The 21,863-nt window shown below is 44.5% G+C and overlaps 1 protein-coding gene across 5 annotated transcripts in view; it reads left to right on the top strand.

Annotated features, from left to right (window-relative positions):
- The window catches only part of ABCA1 (ATP binding cassette subfamily A member 1), a 182,231-nt gene that overhangs the window by 60,396 nt on the left and 99,972 nt on the right, over positions 1-21,863 (top strand). For 4 of the 5 annotated variants that reach the window (XM_027105324.1, XM_027105323.1, XM_027105326.1 and 1 more), the window contains 3 exons: positions 6,989-7,151; positions 17,463-17,556; positions 21,439-21,580. In XM_027105324.1, coding sequence (XP_026961125.1) covers positions 7,086-7,151; positions 17,463-17,556; positions 21,439-21,580 — 302 coding nt within the window. In that variant the 5' untranslated portion in view covers positions 6,989-7,085. The remainder of the gene's footprint in view (positions 1-6,988; positions 7,152-17,462; positions 17,557-21,438; positions 21,581-21,863) is intronic. The other variant, XM_027105327.1, reaches the window with a different exon arrangement.

The raw sequence follows: 21,863 nt of genomic DNA on the forward strand, positions 1-21,863 counted from the left end.
GGTGCAATGAGCCTGTTCTAGCCTGGTTTTCTGACTGTCAGTAACTTCACTAGCCTTTTCCCTGAATGTGGCTACTGATCCAGAGACATATACTCAGAGAGGCAATTAAAGAACAGACCTTTTCCAAGCAAGCATGCTCTGGTGGGCTTACAGGTTTCATAGCTTCATTCTTCAGGACCCTCTACATCTCTCTGGAGACGAGATGCAGCAACACCTGTGATCCTTGCATTTGCATCAGCATCTCATGATGAGGCCATTCGTTGAGCTTTACCGCCAACATGTGTACTACAATTCATATGTGATATAGTTACATCCTGCCATAAATCCACCTCCTGCTTTTGTTAACGGCTAGTTATTTTTTGAGATAAGACATCTAGAAACAGTTTTGTCAGGAGAGATGCTGATCGCTGTTGTCACAGATTTCAACTTCTATCTCACTTCTGGTGACTGTGGGGAAATTTGTCTAACAAAGAAGAACACACACACAAATTTATTTATCTATCTACTTATTTATTTGTTTAAAATTTAGAGAAATGGCTGTCATAAAACCACTGGCTTTGGAAGACGAAAATTAGTTGCTGACTGCATATTTGCGGTGTATGAACTCTTTGGGTAGAACTGATAGGAAAAATGTGTTCAGAAGAAGAAGCAGAATTGTAGGAGGAATATAGTAGTGGGAAAGTGGGAACAGTTGTTGACGAGTTATTTCTTGAGAAACCTGGGGGCCAGCTCTAACTCTAGGGGGTGAGTCTGGGCAGGCCACTTGCTTTTGGGGACCTTGGCTTCTCTATAAGATTGGGGTGTGGTGGAAGCGGGTCTCCAAAGCCACAGTGAACTTTCTATCAGCTGGGGGTTGGCCTTGCACAAGGTTGTCCTCTTCTGTCTTGTGGAGCCGACTTCTCTGCTCCAGTGAGAAACGGCGGCTGTGTGGTCCCCACTGGAGACCGTCCTCTCCTGGAGCAAGCAGGCTAGAGGGTTGGCTCCCACCCTTTGACAAAACCTCAGTCTCACGTGCTCACAGTGTTCTTGCGGAAGGAAAAAGACCAACCAACCCTTGGTTACTGCACAAACTAAGAGTTTCGGGTAGCAGTGTAAGCACGTGCAGTTTTTTTCCCTTACTACGTTTCTGTAGACAGATTTCATGCTCTAGGAGGGTAGAAGGCAGTCATGGGATGTAGTTCCTCTTTTCCATTTGACTTCACTAAGTGGGAAAAAACCCTCCCACCTTGTCTTTCTAGCATGTCTGCCTCTTCCTCTTTCCTCCTTTCTTCTTTATATTTCTCATGCTCTTTGAAACTTACATGCCAAATGTTTTGGTGAGGAAGGGGGTTGGGGGAGCAGCGCAGTAGGTGCTGATTGGGGTCGTCATTTCCCCCACGGCACCAGGCTTCCTGTGAACCTATATTTTTTCTTTTGCCAGCATCACTGAGTCTGTCTGACATTTCAGGTTTTGGTTTACGGAAAAGTTAAAAGAATTCACGATCCCAGCTGTCACTTGGTTACCCTTTTGCCAGTAGCATATGGCACACTCTCGTTTCACTGAAGAAAGGAGTTACCCAGCCCTCGTTACTTTCTGCCTGCTTACTCTGCTTTATTTTCCTTCATTACTCCTATCACCCACTGCCTTAACAACACTGTTATTTGTCTGTTTTATACGTCCTTGCTAGAATAGAAGGTCCATGAGAGCAGGAACTTTGCCACTTTTGTTCACTGCTGAATCTCCAATGTCTGGAACAGCACCTGCACATATAGGCATTCAGTAAATATTTGCTGTGGCTAATGGCAGCCTTGCAGAGTTAAGGCTGCAGTTGTTTGTGGAATGAACAGGGGGTGAAGATTTTATTCACTATTTACCTTCCTAGGGAATCACACAATAGTCAAGCTTTACACTATGCAGTACTTAGGTCTTGCAAGGCATGATTTGACTTGTGGACTATGTTATTATTGTCATAGAACACAAGTTTTTTGGGGGGAGGGAGATCAAATTATTGACATATAATTTACATACAGTTAAATTTCGCCTTTTTGCATGTACAGTTAGATGAGTTTTGATAAATGTATATAGTATATGTATAACCACTACCACAGTCATGGTGTATAATATTTCCATCACTCAATGTTCTTTGAGGTCTGTCCTCTCCCCCACCCCCTGGCAACCACTGATAGGATTTCTGTCCCCATTGTTTCACCTTTCCAGAAAGTCATACACATAGACTCATACGGTATGTAGTCTATTGCGTCTGGCTCTTTTCTCTCAGCATAAGGCTTTTGAGATTCACCCATGCTGTTGCATGTATTAGTGGTGTAGTCCTTTTTTTTATTGCTGAGTAGTACTCCATTTTAATTTATTCACTAATTGATGGACATTTGCATTGTTTCCAGTTTTGGCTATTCTATATAAGACTTCTATGGATGTTCCCATACAGGTCTTTGTGTGAACGTATGCTCTCATTTCTTTTGGGTAAATACCTGGGGTGGGATGGCTGGGTTATAAGTCTGTGCATGACTTTACAAGAAACTACCAGAGTATTTTACGAAGGGCCTGTTCCATTTTTCTTTTCCACAAGCAATGTATGCGAGCGCCCGTTGTTCCACATACTAACACTTTTCAATTTTAAAAATTGCAGTAGTTCTAGTGGGTATGCAGTGGTATCTCATTGTGGTTTTAGTTTGCATTTCTCTGCAACTAATGATCTTTGCTTATTTGAGAAGGTCATGGTTCAGCAGGCTGTGGTATTCTCTAGGTATTAATAATTTTAGAATATCAGTGGCACTTGAAGTGAAATTTTTTTTTTTTAATTGGCCAAAGATTTGAACAGTGGCTTCCTCAAGGTCGTGCTGTACAAAAAAGGTTAGAGTATGGAACTATGTTGAATTTTGGCAAAGCGTGATCCACCTGGGTGACTGATGCAAAGACCTAGAGAGGGAGCGCCTCGGACTTGGCATGAAGGTGGGGAGAAAGCAGATTTCATGGTTCCTCTGGCCTTGGGAGGGCCTTAGCTAAACCTGTTAGTGGGAAGCCTAGCTAGATTGAGTTACACTTTCCCAGATGTCCCAGGAGTCACCTGGGAAGCTCAGCAGTCCTTGTGGCCGTCACAAGTGTGTGGTGAACATAGAGCCCCCTCCCTGGGGACAATTTGCCTGAATCAGTTAATCAGGCTTGAAAAACTGGTTATCACGGGCCCAGGAATGCCACCACCCTTCCATCCTGAATCCCTATTTCTCATGCCCATCTGTAGCTAATTAATTGAGCAAATATTCCCTGAGGGCTTACTCTATGCCTGATACTGTCTTGCATGCTGGGGAATACTGCTATGAAGAAAGAGGTCCTGTGGACTCAGAAAGTGGCAGAAACGATGCAAGCGAAAACAGAGGCTGCCCTGGGTGAACCTAGGAGGGGCTCCTAACTGAGTGTCGTCAGGACAGGATCCTAAAGTTGAGGAGGAGTTGGCCAGGCTGACAGTGCTGGGAGCAGCAGCTTCAGGACCGGGAGTGCACAGGAGTCCCCGTGGTAGGAGAGAGGGCCGTCCATTTGGAGCCGTGGGTAGTTTTGCGGGACCTGGTTTAGGAGGTGGGGAGTGGTGAGAGAGGAGGCTGGAGTCATCGGGGAGACCAGCTAAACCAAGGTGAGGACTGGACTTTATCCTCAGGGCGGTGGGGTGCTGGCAGACGTTTTAAGTGGGCGAGTGGCATACCTGGAACTTGGGTTTAGTGGAATAACTTTGGCTGCTCTGTGATAAACGGATGGAGGGGGCAAGACTGGAGGCAGGGAACCCAGGGAAGTGGCTGTTTTGGTCACGCAGGAGCCAGAAGAGGGTGCCCTATTGACGGGCCGTGATTGTGAAGTAGGACCCTTTCCAGCCAGTAACTGGAAATGTGCATAAGGGCAGAAGCGAGTGTGCTACTAGCTTTGAAACATTGAGAAATCTAGTACATAGTACGGCCTTCTTTTTGGTTTTGGTTTGTTTGTTTGCTTCCTTGGAAAACTGATGTAGAAATGTCCCTTGGGCTTCAGTTACCTGAGCAGAGGAGTTCGGGCATTGCCAAACCCTCCTCTTTGGGCAAAATCGCTCCCAGCAGTGGTCACCATGTCCTGAGGTGGGAGGAGGGGATTATGCGGGAGGCCGAGGGCTGTGTCAAGGTGGGCAGGGGAAGTGGGGCAAGAAGCCTGCCTGTTGGTATCCAGCGAAGCCAGAGCAGGACCTTCTACTGCTGCTCCAGGCTACTTCTCGCTGACTTCTCTGCGTGTCTCCTGGAGGGTCTCTGAGGCCGGAATCCATATCTGGAGACCCAGAAACTCTGCTTTAGGAAAATATTCTCCAAAAAACCTCCTCCTGGCCGTTCTCTTCTCGTGAACATTCCATAGAGGCGTGTCTTCTTTTCCTCTGAGATTCTCCACTCAAATTGAGGGGATCCTGTGTCCTGGTTTGGGCCTGGGGGTCTCTAACACTAGGCCATTCTGATTTCATCCTTCCTACTTTGCCGGAAACCCACATTGGACTTGCTAGAAATAATGGAGTAGAAAAGATTGTTTAGACAGGATATAACCATTTCTCTGTTAGAGGGTACTGATAGACCAGAGAAAGAAAAGTGGGGAGAAGGGAACTCATTTCTTTGGCACTTACAGCGTGCCATGTACTTTGTTGGGGACTTACTTATATTGTCTCATTGAATCCATTGAATAGCATGCAAGGTAGGTGTTGTCACCCCCATTCTATAATGAGGAAATTGATGCTCAGAGAGCGTAAAGATTTGGCCAAGGGCACATAGTTGGGAAGCTGGACATAATTCCTGTCTAGGCTCTCTTTCTGCTAAGTTAATTTTCCTTTTTTAATTACAAACTTGTGTTTCAACCTCCTCATTGTTACCTTGGGGATCTGAAAAGATTCTTGTAGCTTCTAAATTAACTAAGTGATTCCTGGAGAGCAGCTTTTGCATGAGAAAAATCTAGCTAATTATTTATTTCTGTGTTTCTGGAATGCAAGCCCTGTCCTAGGCCACTTTCAAAATAATTTGGGATTGCAAGCACGCAGCTCACAATCGAATTCTGGCTCTCAGTGCTTGGAGGCCAGTTGCCATCTTTAAACAACAAATTGTGGATGGACACAGTGCTGATTTAATTCTTCTTTTTGGAGTGAGAATTTTTTTCGGGGGGGTGGCATCTGTGTCCATTTAGAGTTTTGCTGAGCAAACGATAAAGAAAAGAAATAGGGGAACTTCTCCGGTGGCACAGTGGTTAAGACTCCGCGCTCCCAGTGCAGGGGACCCAGGTTTAATCCCTGGTCAGGGAACTAGATCCCACAGGCATGCCACAACTAAGAGTTCACATGCCACAACTAGGGAGCCGGTGAGTTGCGACTAAGGAGCCTCCAAGCCGCAATGAAGGAGCCCGCCTGCTGCAACTAAGGAGCCCACGTGCCAAAACTAAAGAGCCCAAGAGCCACAACTAAGGAGCCCACCTGCTGCAACTAAGACCCAGTGCAACCGAATAAATAAATACATCAATAAATAAAAAGAAAAAAGAAGTAGGTCCTAAGACTTGACTATTTCAGAGGAATCCCTGATTCGTTGGCTTGTCAATGAATGAATTAAAATACATAATAGTAGAGTCAGTCCTTCTTCTCAGACACTGCAGACTCCTTCCATTCCCTCTTCTTTTGTAGAAGTTTTTAATCCAGGTCCTTGTGGGGTGGGGACCAAGACGGTAAAATCCTGCTATAGATCACCCTTTGCACTGAGGTCTGTTTGGACCCACAGACGTTTAGTGCAATACTTGGTTTTGTATGCACAAGTGGTCACTACATTCTTAGCTGTTTTTGCTGTTTGTTCCTCAGGCCTAATATTTCACCTCTACTCCACCAGAGGCCACAATGATTAAATGAGCCATTTTAGAGGTAAAGCCGGTTTCTGATTTCTGCTAAGCGTTCATGACTGTGAAGTGGCATCAGGGCCTAGCTTTGACCTGTGCATCCCTCCCTTCTTCCAGTTTTCATTTTTCACCCTTTCCCCAACTTTAATTTTAGTATGACTACCTGGGATTATTCCAGTATTAAATGAATACCATTGTTGAGGGGGCAGCAGGGACACACAGAAGGTTGTATCCCCTGTTTATGAGAACCCCCCCACCCCAGGATGGCAAAACAGTCCTCCAAGGAGGCACCTGTGACACCTGACAAGGAGTAGGCGGGTCCTGTGTGCAGGTGCAGGTGTAGCAAGGCCAGAAGTGTGCATATGTCCGGACAGTGGGAGCTTGTCAGTTTCACAGGTGATGCTCTCCATCTGCCTTGGCTGCCTTGTTTTTCTCAATGAGATATTGTTTTCTTTCCACACACACACAGCACTGGCGTGGTCCTCATCACCTGGGAGCCAGGTGTCCGTGGCCTTTCCTTGGTGTTTACGCACACCATCTAAGACATCATCACATCTAAGACACGCTGTGACTTTTTCCAGATTAGGAAACTGCTTTATCGTGCCATTTATCGCCAGAAGGACTCAACTTTGGAACTAGATGAAAACGTAGTTTGCAGCAAATTTCAGGGAATAGCATAAGTCACTCCAGCTTCAAGGCAAAATTTATAAATGCTGCTGACATTTTTCTGAGAGGGGAGGCATTTTCTTAGAGAAGGGAGGCAGGTCTCTGGGATTCCAATATGCCCTTTGCAATCTCAGGGTTTTGGCCACCTAAGGTTGCTCACGTAGGTCTGCCTTCATAAGTGCATTTTTCATTCCCAAATGATGACACCCGTGGAGCTCAATTGATTGGGATAATAATGGCTCACTTCCAGGCTACTGCCAGAAAGCCTGCAGAATCCCTGTTTACCAGAGACCCCAAGGCTAGACGTTGGGGACTCATGCCTTATGCAGAAGTAGTCATGAGGCAGAGCTGGGTTTGAGGGCTCAGGTGAGAGGGCTGGTGCAACAGCCCTCACTGGCGTATAGCTTTGCAGCAAAAACTGACGGCGCTCTCCTCTCTTGCTTTATCTTTCAGTTAATGACCAGCCACAGCGTCCCCACTGTGAGCTCCGGCCACTTCCTCCACGGGCTCCCGAGCCTTACGCAGGCTCTGTGGTGTCGGCTGAGGTAACATGGCTTGTTGGCCTCAGCTGAGGTTGCTGCTGTGGAAGAACCTCACTTTCAGAAGAAGACAAACAGTAAGCCTGGGTTTCTCTGGGGGTCCTCCCATGCTTTTCTTCCTGATTTTGAGTTGGGAGGGGAGGAGGGGGGAAAGGGAGTCTTCTTGGTTTTCTCAAAGTGATTGAATGAATCTGGCCCCGGTGGACACGGGACTGTGTGTAGGGTCCTGATCGAGCCCCGTCGCTTAGCATAGGGGGCAGATTGGCAGCCAGGCAGAGATGATAGCTTTGGTTTGTGCTAGCACCCAGGCCTGAGTTCTGACCTCCGGAATCTGGCACAGAATTGCCCCTTTGCCATCTTCCTCTTAACTTTTGCTACAGCCCTGGGGGCCACCTGGCTCTCCAAGAGCATCTAATGGTTTCTGGGCAGTGGAAATGAAGTGAGTTCGTGGCCCAGCTCTTAGAGATCAGAGGCTGGATCTGTTAGTGTCAGTGTGGACTCTTTCCTGTCAGCTTTGACTGCAAGCCTGGAGGAATATAAAACTGAGATTTGTTTTATGTCTGTGGAGGGTTCTAAGCCATTCACTTCTGGGTGGGACAGTGATCCTTTCAGTAATCCCGAGAAGGCCATCCTTAACTCTCAGGTGAATGGTGTTTTTCCGTGAGAAGATAAAGGCTATAAGGCCCGGTGATCTCTCTGAAGCTCCGACATCAGCTCTTGGCTTCTCCCTCTCTGAACACTCCTAGAGATCCCGTCCAGTCTCCTGGGTTTAGCCGCACCTCTCTGTAGTAGGCTTCTAAATGTCTGTTTCCTGCCGTGCCTTTTTTCCTGAATTCTAAACCTATATCCCCATTTGGCTGTCCTCACGAATCTTAACACATCTGCAGCCGAAATGCTCATCTTTCTTAGACTCAAAGAGCTATGAGGGATCTTGGATATAACTTAATTCAGTGTTTCTGAAACTAGACTAATGCTTGGCCGGCCCTTCTTTAAAAGAACAAAAATGTCAAGGTCCTCCTTCGTTCACTAAATTTATTTTTTTATTATAATGTTACTTAAATATGAACGTATGTGAAACTAGATAGAAACCCCTTATTCTTACAGGCCATATGACCCATACAAACTTAAAAATTAAATGCAAACAAAATTGCAAAGCCAGTACTGTTAATGTAGTAAGGCAGCTGACACTGTTTAGCTGAAGCCATATTATAGGTAACAATGTGACTATGGTAGTGAATGCTTATTCGTTTGAGTTTGGACAGTCTATATTACTAAGTGCTAATGATTCAGTTTTCCAATCATTTTTTCCAGTGACCTTCATTTGATATCATTTGGCTTTCATTTGGTCCAATCTCATCATTCACAAGTTGCGTTTGCATCTGTGCCTTTCTTATCGGTCTGCTACAATTATATTGGTGCTAACACAGTCACAAACACAAATATAAACTTAGGCTTGAAATCTTGTGCCAGAACTTTGTTATAAAGTAGGCATTCAGAAAAATCCAGATACGTTTATTCACATTTGCTTAGATGACCATTGAAATGAAAACATAAAATTTTAAAATCCTGACATAGAACTCATATATAATCCCTCATGGATATGTGTGTATATGTGTGACTCTAGAGTTGGTTCTCTAAACCACTATGTCAGGTTGCTCTTCAGTGGTATTATTGGTTTTTCTATCTTCAGTCTTGAAGTTTCTAACCTCTTTCTTGCCTTTGCCTCTGCCTCCTATGGCTCTGCCCAGGTCCTGGCGTTCCAAAGACCTATACGTTCACCTCCTAATCTCATTTCTTAGCTACTGTGTGGTCCAGGTCCCCTGCCTCTTCTCCTCATGGTGGCAGCAGCCCATGTGATGGGCAACTGTCTCTGCTGTGCTGTGTCCATTAGCCGGTGAGTAGGGGAAAGAACTATATCATCTTAGTGATGCAAGGTCTCAAGGGCAGTCCAACCCAAACCTGTCATTTTACAGATAAGAACACTGAGGTACAAAGCAGGGAAGGGATTTCCTCAAGGTCAACCAAGAATCAGGAGCACAGTGTCCTGGAACAGGATTTGGGATTGGGCCATCCAGGCGGGGCCAGTCTCTGCTAGTCTTGCTGCTTCTTGCTCAATATTGCTTATCAGTTTAAAAAGCATTACGAGTAGAGATAGGCGGGCTTAGTCAAAGGCAATTTTTGGCCTTGCGGCAGAGTTCTTGTTGAAAGAGTAAGAAGGAGACAGTATCCTGACACAAAAGGGCTTTTCTAGGTGTTACATCTACTGCCTGTTAGCTTGTCCTCCCTTCCTGATTTCGACAGGAAATCTATTTCGCCAAACCAGAAACAAAGGGTGGTTTATTTCAGGTTGCACATGCTTAGGTTGTCACAGCTGGAAAGATCTGACCTGCTTCTTGTACAGCTGATGGGATTGGGGTTTGGGGTAGGGGACAGGGGTCCAGAGTGGGTGGGTCATGGAAGTAGCACCAGAACCAATTTCCTGGTGGCCCTACAGGCACAGGCCCTTTTTTTTAGTAGGCTTTGCCTTATCTGCATGAAAGATTTAGTGCCCATGGATCTCAAGTGCTGGCTGTAGCTACTTCCCAATCCACCTGGCTTGGATCTCTAGATACATTGTTTTATAGACAGTGGAACCTGTTTAGGGTTTTGGTAACACTTTGTTAGCTCACATAGTCAGAACGAGCTCTGCCCAGTAGGCAGGGGAAGAAGTTAGCAGCTCCGAATAGTTCTTGCCCACAGTGTATGGAAAACCATTGCTTGATTTCCTCCTTCTGAGATCCTGGGTGTACGCACTTGGCCTCAGAGCCTGGCACCGGGGATATGCTTAATAAGTATTTGCTGAACAGGGGTAAATGCATTAAATGGGCCATTAGTTTACAGGTCTCAAAGAGGCTCCCCTGCTATAGGGGCCTTGTGTGCAGGGAGATGGGAAGAAAGATGTAAAAGCTGGGTGCTGAACAGTAAACCCTGAGCAACCTTCCTGAAAGGCGGCCGTTTGCCCTTTCACTCTGTGTCCTTGTTTGCTAATGAATCCTGGGGACCTCTCTCTTGTGCTCCCATTATGCAGACTTATGGGGACCATCAGCCAGGGGTAGATTTCAGCTGTTCCTGTTGGGCAAAGAATACATTGAAATTGAGTTGCATAAGTTGGGTGCAAAGCTCAGTTTGGGTCCAAAGTAACGGTTAACTTGTGTGGGTGGCAGTCACTGAGCACAAACAGGGCTTGGGACAGGAAGGGCGAGGGGCTTCAGAGTTCTCCGGGTCCTCATCTGGTTTTAGGCCGAGCCAGAGGCCAAGGTCCCCATGGAACAGATGGGACAGATTACGGCCATATGGCCTCTCCTTTTTGCCTTTGCCATTAATTTTCTCATTTAGATCTGTTTAGCTGTGTGTCTGGGAAAATAGATAATTCTAATTTCTGCATATATCAATATTAAGAGTATCAATATTTGGGGATTGTTTAATGACAAGGAATAAGCTATCAAATAAATAAAAATTAAGACTCCTCATTTAAGAGCCACTAGAGAATTTTATAGCATAGACACAAACTTTCTGCACCTCCTCCCGGCTTCCAATTTCACCTGATACATTTCTTTCCTGTCCTTAGTCCTGGCCTGGCATTGCTGGTTCAAATCCAGATAAGAATTCTAATTATTATCTAATTCTAATTCAATTCTAATTCCAGCTTGGCCACTATATGTCTCAATGGCTCAGGGAAACTCATTTTTCCTGAGTTTTAGTTTCCACTTCTTTGGAATGAGGAAAGTTAGAACAAATAGCCATTTATTGTTTCCTTTGGATAGATACTTATTGAACATCTACTGCATGTAAGATAGTGTGCTGGATATACAGGCAGGATCCCTGCCCTCATAGAGCTTACAGTTCAGTGAGGGAAGCAGATATGAAGCACATTATCACATAAGTAGAAATCTCATAACAAACTGTGATACGTGCTATGAAGGAAAAAAACCAAACTGTCCTACTATGTTAGGTACTACCAGGCTGAGGATAGGGAGTTAATTTAGAATAGAAGGTCATGACATTTAAGCTGAGAGCCTTGAAGTTCGAGCAGCAGTTAGCCAGGGGAAAATCGGGAGCTCAGCCGTCAGGCCACTGGATTCCAGGCAGAGAGACAGAGGGTGGCCATGGGCCTAACGCACGTCCTGGAGTCAAAGAACAGGAAAGCCAGTGGCACTGAAGGAAGACTGGCTAGGGGTGAGTTGGGAGTCAGCAGGGGCAGATCATGCAGCCATGGAGCTGAGCAAGGGCAGCTGAATTTTATTTTATGTGCAGAAGGAGTCCCTGAGGTAGATAGGTCATGATGACGAGGGTCAGATGGTGTGGTCCTTGGCACTGAGGGGACTTGAAGGACGATAGCCCAAGGAGACAATTATAATCATTACTTACATACATACATACATACATACATACCATTTTGTGCTGTTTTCCTCTTTCATTTAACATCATTTGGCATATATGTTGCCATGTTTCCAAATAATTTACATATTTATAATAATGATTCTTGATGTGTAGGCTGTGTTTTGTACTTTTGAAAGTACTTTTGTATCCGTTATCTTCTTGATTTTCACAGCAATTCTGAGAGGTATGCATTACAATTTCTGTTGCACAGGTGAAGAAAGTGTTATAAGTTAGTAAATTAGTAAGAGGAGGGGCTGGATCTTTTGGGCCCAAATCTGCCATGGGATAATGCCACTGACATTCCTGGTAGCGTTACAGTAGTCCATCAATGCAGTTTTTATTTTGTAAGTTCACACCCTATTGCCAACGTTCAGATGTTTCCTGTGTTTGCTGTTATACATAAACTACTATAAAGACTTTATACATATAGCCTTTTCTTATTTTTAGATTATTTCCTTAGGCCAGAATCTCAGAAGTACGATTCCTAGGTCCAAGGAAATGGCCCTTGACATATACGATCAGATGTCCTTCCGAAGGATCAAACCAATTTAAAAATCCACCATCACCACATGAGGCTTTACAGTTCTCGGAGGGCAGGCGTGGTTTTCAGATTTCTTTTTCCCTCCAGCATTTCTCTGATTTGATCTTTAAGATTTCACTTTAATTTTTCCAGACTTAATTGAGGTATATATCGATAAGTATTTTTCATCGTGATGCTGATATAGCCTGGAGTGTGCTATTGCTTTGATGAACATCCTGTTAACTGGGAAAATTCATTGTCTCCCATTTTACTTTTTTAACCTCTCAGAATAGTCTCTCATATTTTTATCTGTTTCTTTTCCCCATTGAATCGTATTACCTTATCAAGTTCTAAAAGTAGCCTAGCACTATTTTAATGCCCCAAGGACATTGGGTAATGTCTAGAGATATTGTTTGGCAGTTACAGTCCTGGGCCAGGGGTGGTTGGTACTGTTGGTTCTGGCGGGCGGAGGCCAGGGATGGGGTAAACATTCTTCCATTCACAGGAGGGCTCCTTACAACGCTTATCTGGCTCCAAATGTCAATAGTGCTGTTGAGAGAAACCCTGCTCTAGAAACACTCGCTCACATTATCCCCATGTTGTTGCTGAGGAGTAACGAGGTGGAAAGTCCCCAGAGCAGCTCAGTGTAGCAATTTACTGAAACATCAGAATTTTTGTTTTAATACCCAACCTAAAAGAAGGCTTCTGAGTTTCTAACTTTGGTAAGAAGCATCTTTTGAACACGGTGTTCCTCTCCATCTCCTCTGCCTCGTGGTGGGGGCAGGTGTGGAGGGAGGTGGGTAGGTAGCATCAGACCAAGATTTAGAAAAGTTTTCTAGTTTTCTATAGGAGTGTGTAGCAGTAAAGCATCAGTCTTATTTCCAAGCTATTGGGTTGGCCAAAAAGTTCGTTTGGGTTTTCCATCTGATATGGAAGACCCAAACGAACTTTTTGGCCAACCCAAATATTTATGAGGGCCTATTCTGAAGGAAAAATGCTAAGCTTAGAGATGGGGGAGAAATCTGATTTTGACAATGAGTGGAGCCAGTATGGCATTCCTGGCAGAAGTCAAATTGGGTTTCTAGAGGGAGGCTATTAGGAAAAGAAGTACCTAGAACAGCCCCCTGAGTTTGGAAGGCAAATTCTATGTTCAATGACAGAAATAATTTTAGAGGTTCAGAGTAAAAGTGCACGGAGAGAATTGTGTGTCACGAGCTCTCTGGTTTGAGTGCTGGCTCTTGGAGACGGTCTCTTCATTCATTCGTACATGTTAGTATCTCAGCTCAGCATGGCTTATAAAGATCAAGATCTAGATACTCTGGTAACGGGGCAGGGGGTAAGGAGACTGGGGTGCATAGTGGCTAAGAACACACCCTTGAGTTGGACTGGCTTTGAATTCTGGCTCTGCCGTTTACCAGGCTTGTATCTTTGGGCAATTTATTTACTCTTTCAGCCTCAGTTCCCTCATCTGTGAACTGGGTATTATAATAGTGCTAATGGGGTTATTTGAAGATTAAATGAGTTCATCTATGTTAAGCACTTAGAACACTGATGCATGGTAAGACCTATTTAAGTGTTAGCTGTCATTATGGTTGTCAATCTTTTCCTTACCTCTTTCCCTAATCTGCTTACACCCACTGGCTTCAGTTGCTAAAAATGAGTTGCAAGATTTTCTTCGTACTCTTTGCTATCAGTGCCATGGGAAAGATCCATTCATTTTTTTTTTCAATCAATCAGCGTATTTTGAGCATCTGCTCCCCTATTGGATCCTAGATGTGGGGCTACAGAGATGTCCAGGAACATAAACTTTGATTCATTGGGTCAGATCAGTGCCCAGGAGGGCTGGTGAGTGCCAGACTCCTCTTAAGTGGCCATCTTGTAAGGTATATATCTCAAACATGGCTCTGTGAGAGGCAGGATGATAGGTGCAAAAGCACGTCAGGGTCAGTAGATCTGGGTTCAAACGCTGGCGCACTCTTTTACCAGGCTATGTATGGCTCATAACCTGCCCCAATCTTACTTTCTTCACTATCTAACGATACCAGCTACCTCACAAAGTTCTTGTGAAAATATTAGAGATGAGTTATATAAATCCCTGGTACACAGTAGGTGCTCAGGATTGGCTGTAACTATCATAAGCTTTTGGGCCATGAGCTCATTTTACCTCTGTGGAACCTGTTGGTATTTTTTGACTGTGCCACCTAGTGGGGTCATTTCCTACCTGGGCCACATGAGTTGGACAAAACTAGCTGCTAATCTCAACCCTGCCACTGACTTTCTCTGTGACTTACCCTTCCTTGAGCTTTAGCCTTGCCGCATATAAAATACAGACAATAATGGTTCCTACATCTCAGGGTTGTTTGCAGGCTTAAATGAAATAATCCATATATAATGTGCCTGCTACACACTTGACTCTAAAAAAGTAAATGATAGCTACTGTTTATCGCAAAAGTATACATAGTAGCTTCAGAGCTTCAAGGTTGATGGCTACCTTACTCATACTCTTCATTTAATTTTGGTTTTGTTGGGTTTTTTTTTTTTTACTTCATTATTCTTTTCTGAATTTATTCACAAACTGTTTTTTGGAAGTTTTACTCCCGTCTGTTAATATTTGTGAGTGATTTTATTTAGCTGTAAGCTTGGAATGCATACAATTTTGTGTTCCACTTTTTTCACTTAATATTATATGGTTAATAGCGTCTGTGTTTCATAAACCTTGCTGTAGTGACTGCATAATGTATTGTTGAGTAGATGTGACATATTTAATCATTTCTCTATTGCTGTGCAATTAAGTTGTTTCCAATATTTTGCAATTATAGTGTTTGAGTGAATGAGTAACAGTGTATATAGCTTTTTGATATTTTAAACTTAGTTCTGTGGGATGAATTTCTAGGAATATTGTTTGGTCAAGGGGAATAAACATATCTTTTGAATACATATGGCCAAGTTGCTTTCCCAAAGGGCTCAACTGACTTACATTTCCATCTTTATTATTTTGTAAACTTCAGTTCATTCTCTCACTCAACACACATTCTTAAAGCCCTTATCGTGCAGCAGGCTCAGTGAGAAGAAAGGGACACTGGAGGAGGAGCCCCTGCTATGCCCAGTGCTGGTAGAGGCTCAGGATACTTGGGGAGCCCAAGGAGGGACTTGCAGCTCAGCTGGGAGAGGAGGCTGAATGTCATTTGAAAGCTTGGAGATTTCGCTGTGTGTTGCCTCTTTGGGATTATTTACAGAAATATTTAGCAAGACCAGCCCCATCTTTGGTCTCGGAGACCCCATTGACAGCATGCTTTCTTCCAAAGGACCCATTTGTCTTTTTTTTTCCTGGTGTGCTATCTAGAGCAAACTGTTCTTCATAGTTATGTGGTAACAGTGGTTTTTTGTTTGTTTGTTTGTTCTACTAGAGAAGTAATACATGCTCATTATGGAAAATTTAGAAAACACAGAAAGATGTTTAAAAAAATCACCCATGTTCTTATCATCCAAGGACATCCACTGTCCCCATCCATGTATTTCCTTCTAAAAAGAAGATTTAAAAAAGAGTTTAATGTGGAACCATATCAAAGTTCTTTGGAATGTAAAATACCAGAAATCCAACGACAAATAATAAACAAAAGCTAAAACCAATCTGAAGCAGAAAGGTTAAATTAATTATGATCTATTCACGGCGTGGAGTATCAAGTGGCCATTAAAATCCATATTTTAAGAGAGTATTTTGTCATGGAAAACACTCCCAGTATGATGTTCAATGAAAAAGCAAAATACAAAATTATATATGCTGTATAATCTCAATTTTGTAGAGAAAAATTTATTATTTATGTATGAATAGGAAAAAAAGACAAAAAATATTAATGGAGAACCATTGTTAGCTTAATTTACTAGGGATTATCTCCAGGAAGTAGGATTAATGGTGATTTATGTTTATTTTTTTCTACTTTTCTGTATATATATTTTTAATTTCAAAATTTCCACAATAAAAATATATGGACTTGGGGATCAAAAAAAATTCTGTTTAAATAAAAGGAGGGATTTCATATCAGTGTTCTCTTGGCTCTGAAGCCAACAGTTGTAGTTACTCTCAACCACAAGGGCCCGTGACTATTCTGGGCTCTTTGGTCTTCATCCTGATTAGAACATCTGAGTCCAGAACTGAAAGGAATGAAGGAGGTGAGGCTTCAGGCCGTGGAACTAGTTGTCCAAACACCACAGGTTCAGTTAGATTATGTCTCATGATTTCCATCCTGTTCCTGTGCTTATTTATCCCCTGATAACTCACTGAGGCAGGTTTTTCCTTTAGAGAAACCCCATTGCTTTAACTGGTGGATCACAGTTACATATGTTTAATGATCTTCTAACCCACTGGAGAAGGTGGTGACCAGATCTTGATGGATGGGGAAGGACTTTGCACTCTTCCCAGATCTTTCCAGTCCTGGGGGCACACAGGTCACTATGGAACTGCATGTGAATTTCCATTGTCCTTTGGAGCCCTATTCTCAGCCCTGCAGGGGCAACTCTGTGTGTTCCTTTAGAGCCAAGGTGCTGTGTATTTAGCACAGCAGGTTGCCCTGGCCCTCTTCTTTTCACAAATGGTCATAAGGTACCTGACACTATGCTAAGGCTGGAGATGCAAAGATGACTTGATCCAGTGCTCGCCTTCAGGGTACTCATATTGTAGTGAGGAAGCCAGTGATAAAAACATGATTTCAGGGGCTCAGGGAAACTGTTATGGGAGGAGGATGCATGGGTTACTCTGGGAGCACAGCCGAAGGGCTTCCAGCTCAGCCTGAGATTTTAGTAAAGGAAATTGTGCCTGGTGGAATCTTGAAGGATGAGTGGAAGTGAGCCAGATGAAGCAGGGTGGGAAGCATCTTCCCTTTCGTAGGGAAAACACAGAGGTATGGAATAGTAAGTTATAAGGTGAGAACTGCAAACAATTCAGTATTATCAAAGCTTAGAGAGTGGTAAGAGAGGCTGGAGAAGTTGATCAATTGTTTATTTATTTGTTTATTTATTTTTATGGCTGCGTTGGGTCTTTGTTGCTGGGCGCGGGCTTTCTCCAGTTGTGGCGAGCGGGGGCTGCTGTTCGTTGCGGTGCACGGGCTTCTCATTGCGGTGGCTTCTCTTGTTGTGGAACACGGGCTCCAGGTGCACGGGCTTCAGTAGTTGTGGGCTTCAGTAGTTGTGGCTCATGGGCTCTAGAGCACAGGCTCAGTAGTTGTGGTGCATGGGCTTAGTTGCTCTGCGGCATGTGGGATCTTCCCGGACCAGGGCTCGAACCCATGCCCCCTGCATTGGCAGGTGGGTTCTTAACCACTGTGCCACCAGGGAAGCTCTGATCAATTGTTTAATTAACTTTTTTTGTGGATTTCCCAAAGCTCAATAGCATTAGGCTTCCATGTTGTTTTGTTTGTTTAATTCACAGTGCTCTGTTTTATTTCCCACTCAGTGTCAGCTGTTGCTGGAAGTGGCCTGGCCTCTGTTTATCTTCCTGATCCTGATCTCCGTGCGGCTGAGCTACCCACCCTATGAACAACATGAATGTGAGTATATGAGCATCCCACCTGAGACTTACTGCTGGCAAGTGGAATCCAGGCAATGGGCATGGGCTAAATGTGACCTCTCCCAAGATGCTATCTTTAGGAAACAGTGCAAATGGCTTGGAACAGAAAAGCTAGGCTTCCGATTGTTTGATAAGGCATGAGCTCAGGAAACCATTTTCAGTCCTAGTAGATGGTGATAATAGTAATTATAATAATAGCCAACATCTGTTTCATGCATTTTCGATCATGAAAGTAAAATAACCTTACTGATAGCTCAGAAAGGGGTAATTAAAAAAGCCCGCCTGCGCGTCTGGAGCCTGTGCTCCGCAACAAGAGAGGCCGCGATAGTGAGAGGCCCACGCACCATGATGAAGAGTGGAGTGGCCCCCGCTCGCCGCAACTAGAGAAAGCCCTCGCACAGAAACGAAGACCCAACACAGCCAAAAATAAATAATAAAAAAAAAAGCCCCCTAAGGCAATACCTTAATACCACTATCATCTGGTACCTGCCGGGCTTTTTCATATGCATTATGTCTTTATCACACAGTTGCAAATCATGGAACATTACAATTTTAAGTAGCATTTGTGTAGACCATCTCAGATTGACTAATATTATTTCATTTGATTCTTATAACAACCTTGTATAATGGACTTTATAATTGCTATCATTTGCTTTAATTTCTTGATAAGTAAATTGGGGCTCAGAGAAGTGCAGGGAATTGCCCGAGGTCACATATGTATCAAGTGACAGTGATGAAATAAAGCTCAGGTCATCTGACTCCCAATCATGTGTTTGGATGACGGCCTTTTCAGTGAGCATAGAGAATACAGTAGTGGCTGAGAACACAAGCTCTAGGTGTCAGGTTACCTAGGTTTGAATCCCGGCTTCAACACAGGTATGTCACCTTGGGGCAAATGGCTTGGCTTCTCTGTACCTGGGTTTCCTCATCTCTATAAAAAGGGAATAATAAGACCTACCCCATATGGTTGTTGTGTTATCCCACAGTCACGGTCTTTCTCTCCTGGCTGGGCTTGCTGGATGGATTAATACTGCAAAAATGTCCCGGTCTAAAAGATCAGCATTTGTGGGGGAAGTTTGGCTGGGACCTCTTTTCCACGGCTCCAGTGACTTTTCCTGTCATTAACCAGCTCTACCCACATCCCACCAGCCCTATAGGTGCGTAGGATACAGTTCTTCAGGGAAGAGGTAGGGCCGGGGTCACCTTTGAAAGGTGTTCTCGGTCTGGTTCCGTGTCTCTCAGGGCACGTAGTGACAGTTATTTACCTGCTAATTTGCTAGTACACATTATACATATTCAAGTTTTAAAAAACCCCGCGAAACCTCAAAGCATTCTACCAGATGTGATTTTCTGATTTCACCAAAAAGAAAAAGAGCTTACAATGAAATAATACACACTCAGTTTGTGGGCCTGGAAGGTAACACTGCTTTCTTGTTTGGAACCTCAAAGATCGATAAACAAGTGTGTGGTGGATTTTGTATAAGCATTACCCTAAGCCCCACTGAAGTATACATTTTAGGGAAAACTCAGCTTTTTCATCTGATAAGCTATTCTTTCTCAGGAATTATCACAAGCAGACGAGACAGTGTAAGGGAAATAGTGCAGGCCTTGGTATCAGACAGACGGGTTTGTTTCGATCCTGGCTCTGCCACTTGCTGAGGTTGTGATCTTGTGCAAGTTGTTGAATTTTGACCCAAATCTCTCTGAATCCAGACCATCAATTCTCAGAAATGTTGTGAAATTCCTATGCCTATGGAAGATAGATAAGACTATCTATGTACTTACTGCAACCTTACTTCCTGTTCTCACCACCTTCTAGGGACCTAGCTGGAAGGGCAGAGAGTTAAGGTGAGGCTTACAGAGGTGTCTTGTCTCTAGGAACAAAGGATTGGTATATAATTCTTCCCCATAAATCTTTCCCAGTTTGACCCAGACCCATCAAGGTCCTAATCACTTCCCTGGGTCATGAGACTCCATTAAGCCTCTTGATTGTCATCCTGTGCACCAATGCCAAGTCCTTACCCTGCTTTTATTTGCAAATCAGGTGGGACACGACACATGAGGAAGGGTCTTTGCTTCACTCACCAAGGTTTAGACTGAAGCACGTTGTTGGTGTGCTGGACCAACATCACTCTGCCTTTGGTGCCAGTATTTCCTGGAGGTTAAAGGGGAGAATCCCTTGGTCCTTTGAGTATTTGGTTGGTTTACATAAATCTCCCCTGAATGAGGAGCAGCTGACTTAGGCAAGGGACCTTGTTTGGTTTTCCTTGAACTATTAACAGGGAGATAAGGGGATTACAGAGTAAACGTTCAACAGGCCAGAGTCCCTGCAGAGGGTGGCCACAGGGTCCAGATCTTGGTTCATCCTTGCTTTGGATGTTGCCTCTCTGGTTGGAATGTGGATAGAATAAAAAGATAGAAGGACCCCAATATTGAAATGCAAAGTGTAGCAAGTCCTGGCTGTGGGTGAACTTCTGGGGAGACTCTGTTAGCCCATTTGCATGAAAATAGTAAGCTGAATAAAACTGGGTTTCTGCCTGGGGGAGAGGGAGACTGTGTGATGGAAGGAGTGTTCCTGGCTGGGCGAGAGCTAAGGAAGTACTGTTGTAGGCTGGCCACCACAGCGCCTCAGTACCCCTAACGGGCCCATCCACTGAGCCTTAATCTCTGCCAGGCACTTTGCGGCATGCTTTGCTTGTAAAATCTCACTACAGCTCTGCGAAATCGATTGTACTGTTACCACCATTTTATAGATGAGGGAACTGAGGGTTAAGGGGTCCGTGACTTGGCCAAAGTCACTGCTTAGCAAGTTGCAGAGACTGGATGTGAATCCCAGTTGGTTTGACCCTAAAGCCTGAGAAGCTATACGGCTCTCCACTACTCAGAGCCATGGTTCTTAATGGTTGTTGACTCTTTTGGGGTCACAGATAACCCTGAGAATAGGATGAGCGTGGAGCCTCAGCCTTTCTGTCACAGGAATCCACACGTGCTTGGTCTCAGGTTAAGAGCCCCTGGTTCCAGGGCACATTTATCTTGATCCCCGTAAGCAGCCCCATGGCCTTTGACGCAGCACACCAGCCCCTGTAGACGCAGTCCTGCTGTCTGTAAGACGGTCCTCCGTAATGAAGGGAAGGGGACAGAGAGGGGATGGCCTGTTGGATGGGGCTCGGTGCTCTGATGGGAGGAGAAGCAGCAACAGCAACTAGCATAGCTTCAGAGATGGCATCTGACCCCAAGTCAGCACGTTCATTAGGTGCCTTTGAGGAGCTTGGGAGCTAGTGGAGAAGGTGAACAGAGGTCACAGAGGACAGTACCAGGGGGACTGAGGAAAGCTAGCAGATAAAGGAGGCCACAGGTGGAAGGGAAGGAGCATGACTGGGATCACAGGAATGTGGGTTCTACCCCCGGTCCTGCCCACTGACTCCCTGAGTATTCATCATCCACTTTATCTTGCTGTGGTTTCCTCCTTCAAGTGTGAAGGAATTGGATTAGGTCCTCGCCAGGGCCCCTCTGTGTCTCTGAAAGGCGAGGTGAGTGGTAGAAGATGAAGGAATGAGGAGCCAGTACTTGCTGCCCTCCAGGCACCTTCTGTATATGGTCACTTCCCCAAGGCTGCTGTCATGAATCCCACTCAACAGACTATAGCAAGTAGATTAAGAACCGCTATCTGATGCCACATTTCCAGCTCAGGGTCAGATTAGTCCAGGGTGGCAGGTCTCAGGGATGTGGGGAATGGGACAGACAGATTTGGGATGGAGCAATGTTTGGTGGAACCAAAAGAGATAAAGGTTCCTATCAAGTCCCAAATCCTTCAAAGATTTAATGTTTCTCCTTCTGTTTTTCTTCTCCTCTATTTCAACAGGCCACTTTCCAAACAAAGCCATGCCCTCTGCAGGAACACTTCCTTGGGTTCAGGGGATTATCTGTAATGCCAATAACCCCTGTTTCCGTTATCCGACTCCTGGTGAGGCTCCCGGGGTTGTTGGAAACTTTAACAAGTCCATGTAAGTACCGGATCAGGTTTTCATTCCCAAACTTGTCAGTTAATACTTTTCCTTTCCCTTCTCAACCTCCGGGGAATTTTGAATGGTTGGGTTTGAGTGAAGCTTCTTTTGTGACGGTTTGGGTGATAAAGTCCAAAGAATGAGACCAGAGAAAGCCGCCATCAGGATTTAAGACTGTGTGACCTCACTTTGGTGCATTTTAGGAATAACGTTATGTGGATGAAAGTCCTGTGGTTGGGGGGCTTTTCCTCCAAAAACTGGTTGGTAAGTAGAGAAGGGAGAT

This window comes from Aethalodelphis obliquidens, unplaced genomic scaffold (assembly GCF_003676395.1).
Source record: "Aethalodelphis obliquidens isolate GAN/ISIS:26980383/991018 unplaced genomic scaffold, ASM367639v1 scaffold7, whole genome shotgun sequence".
In the NCBI taxonomy this organism is placed as follows: Eukaryota; Metazoa; Chordata; class Mammalia; order Artiodactyla; family Delphinidae; genus Aethalodelphis; species Aethalodelphis obliquidens.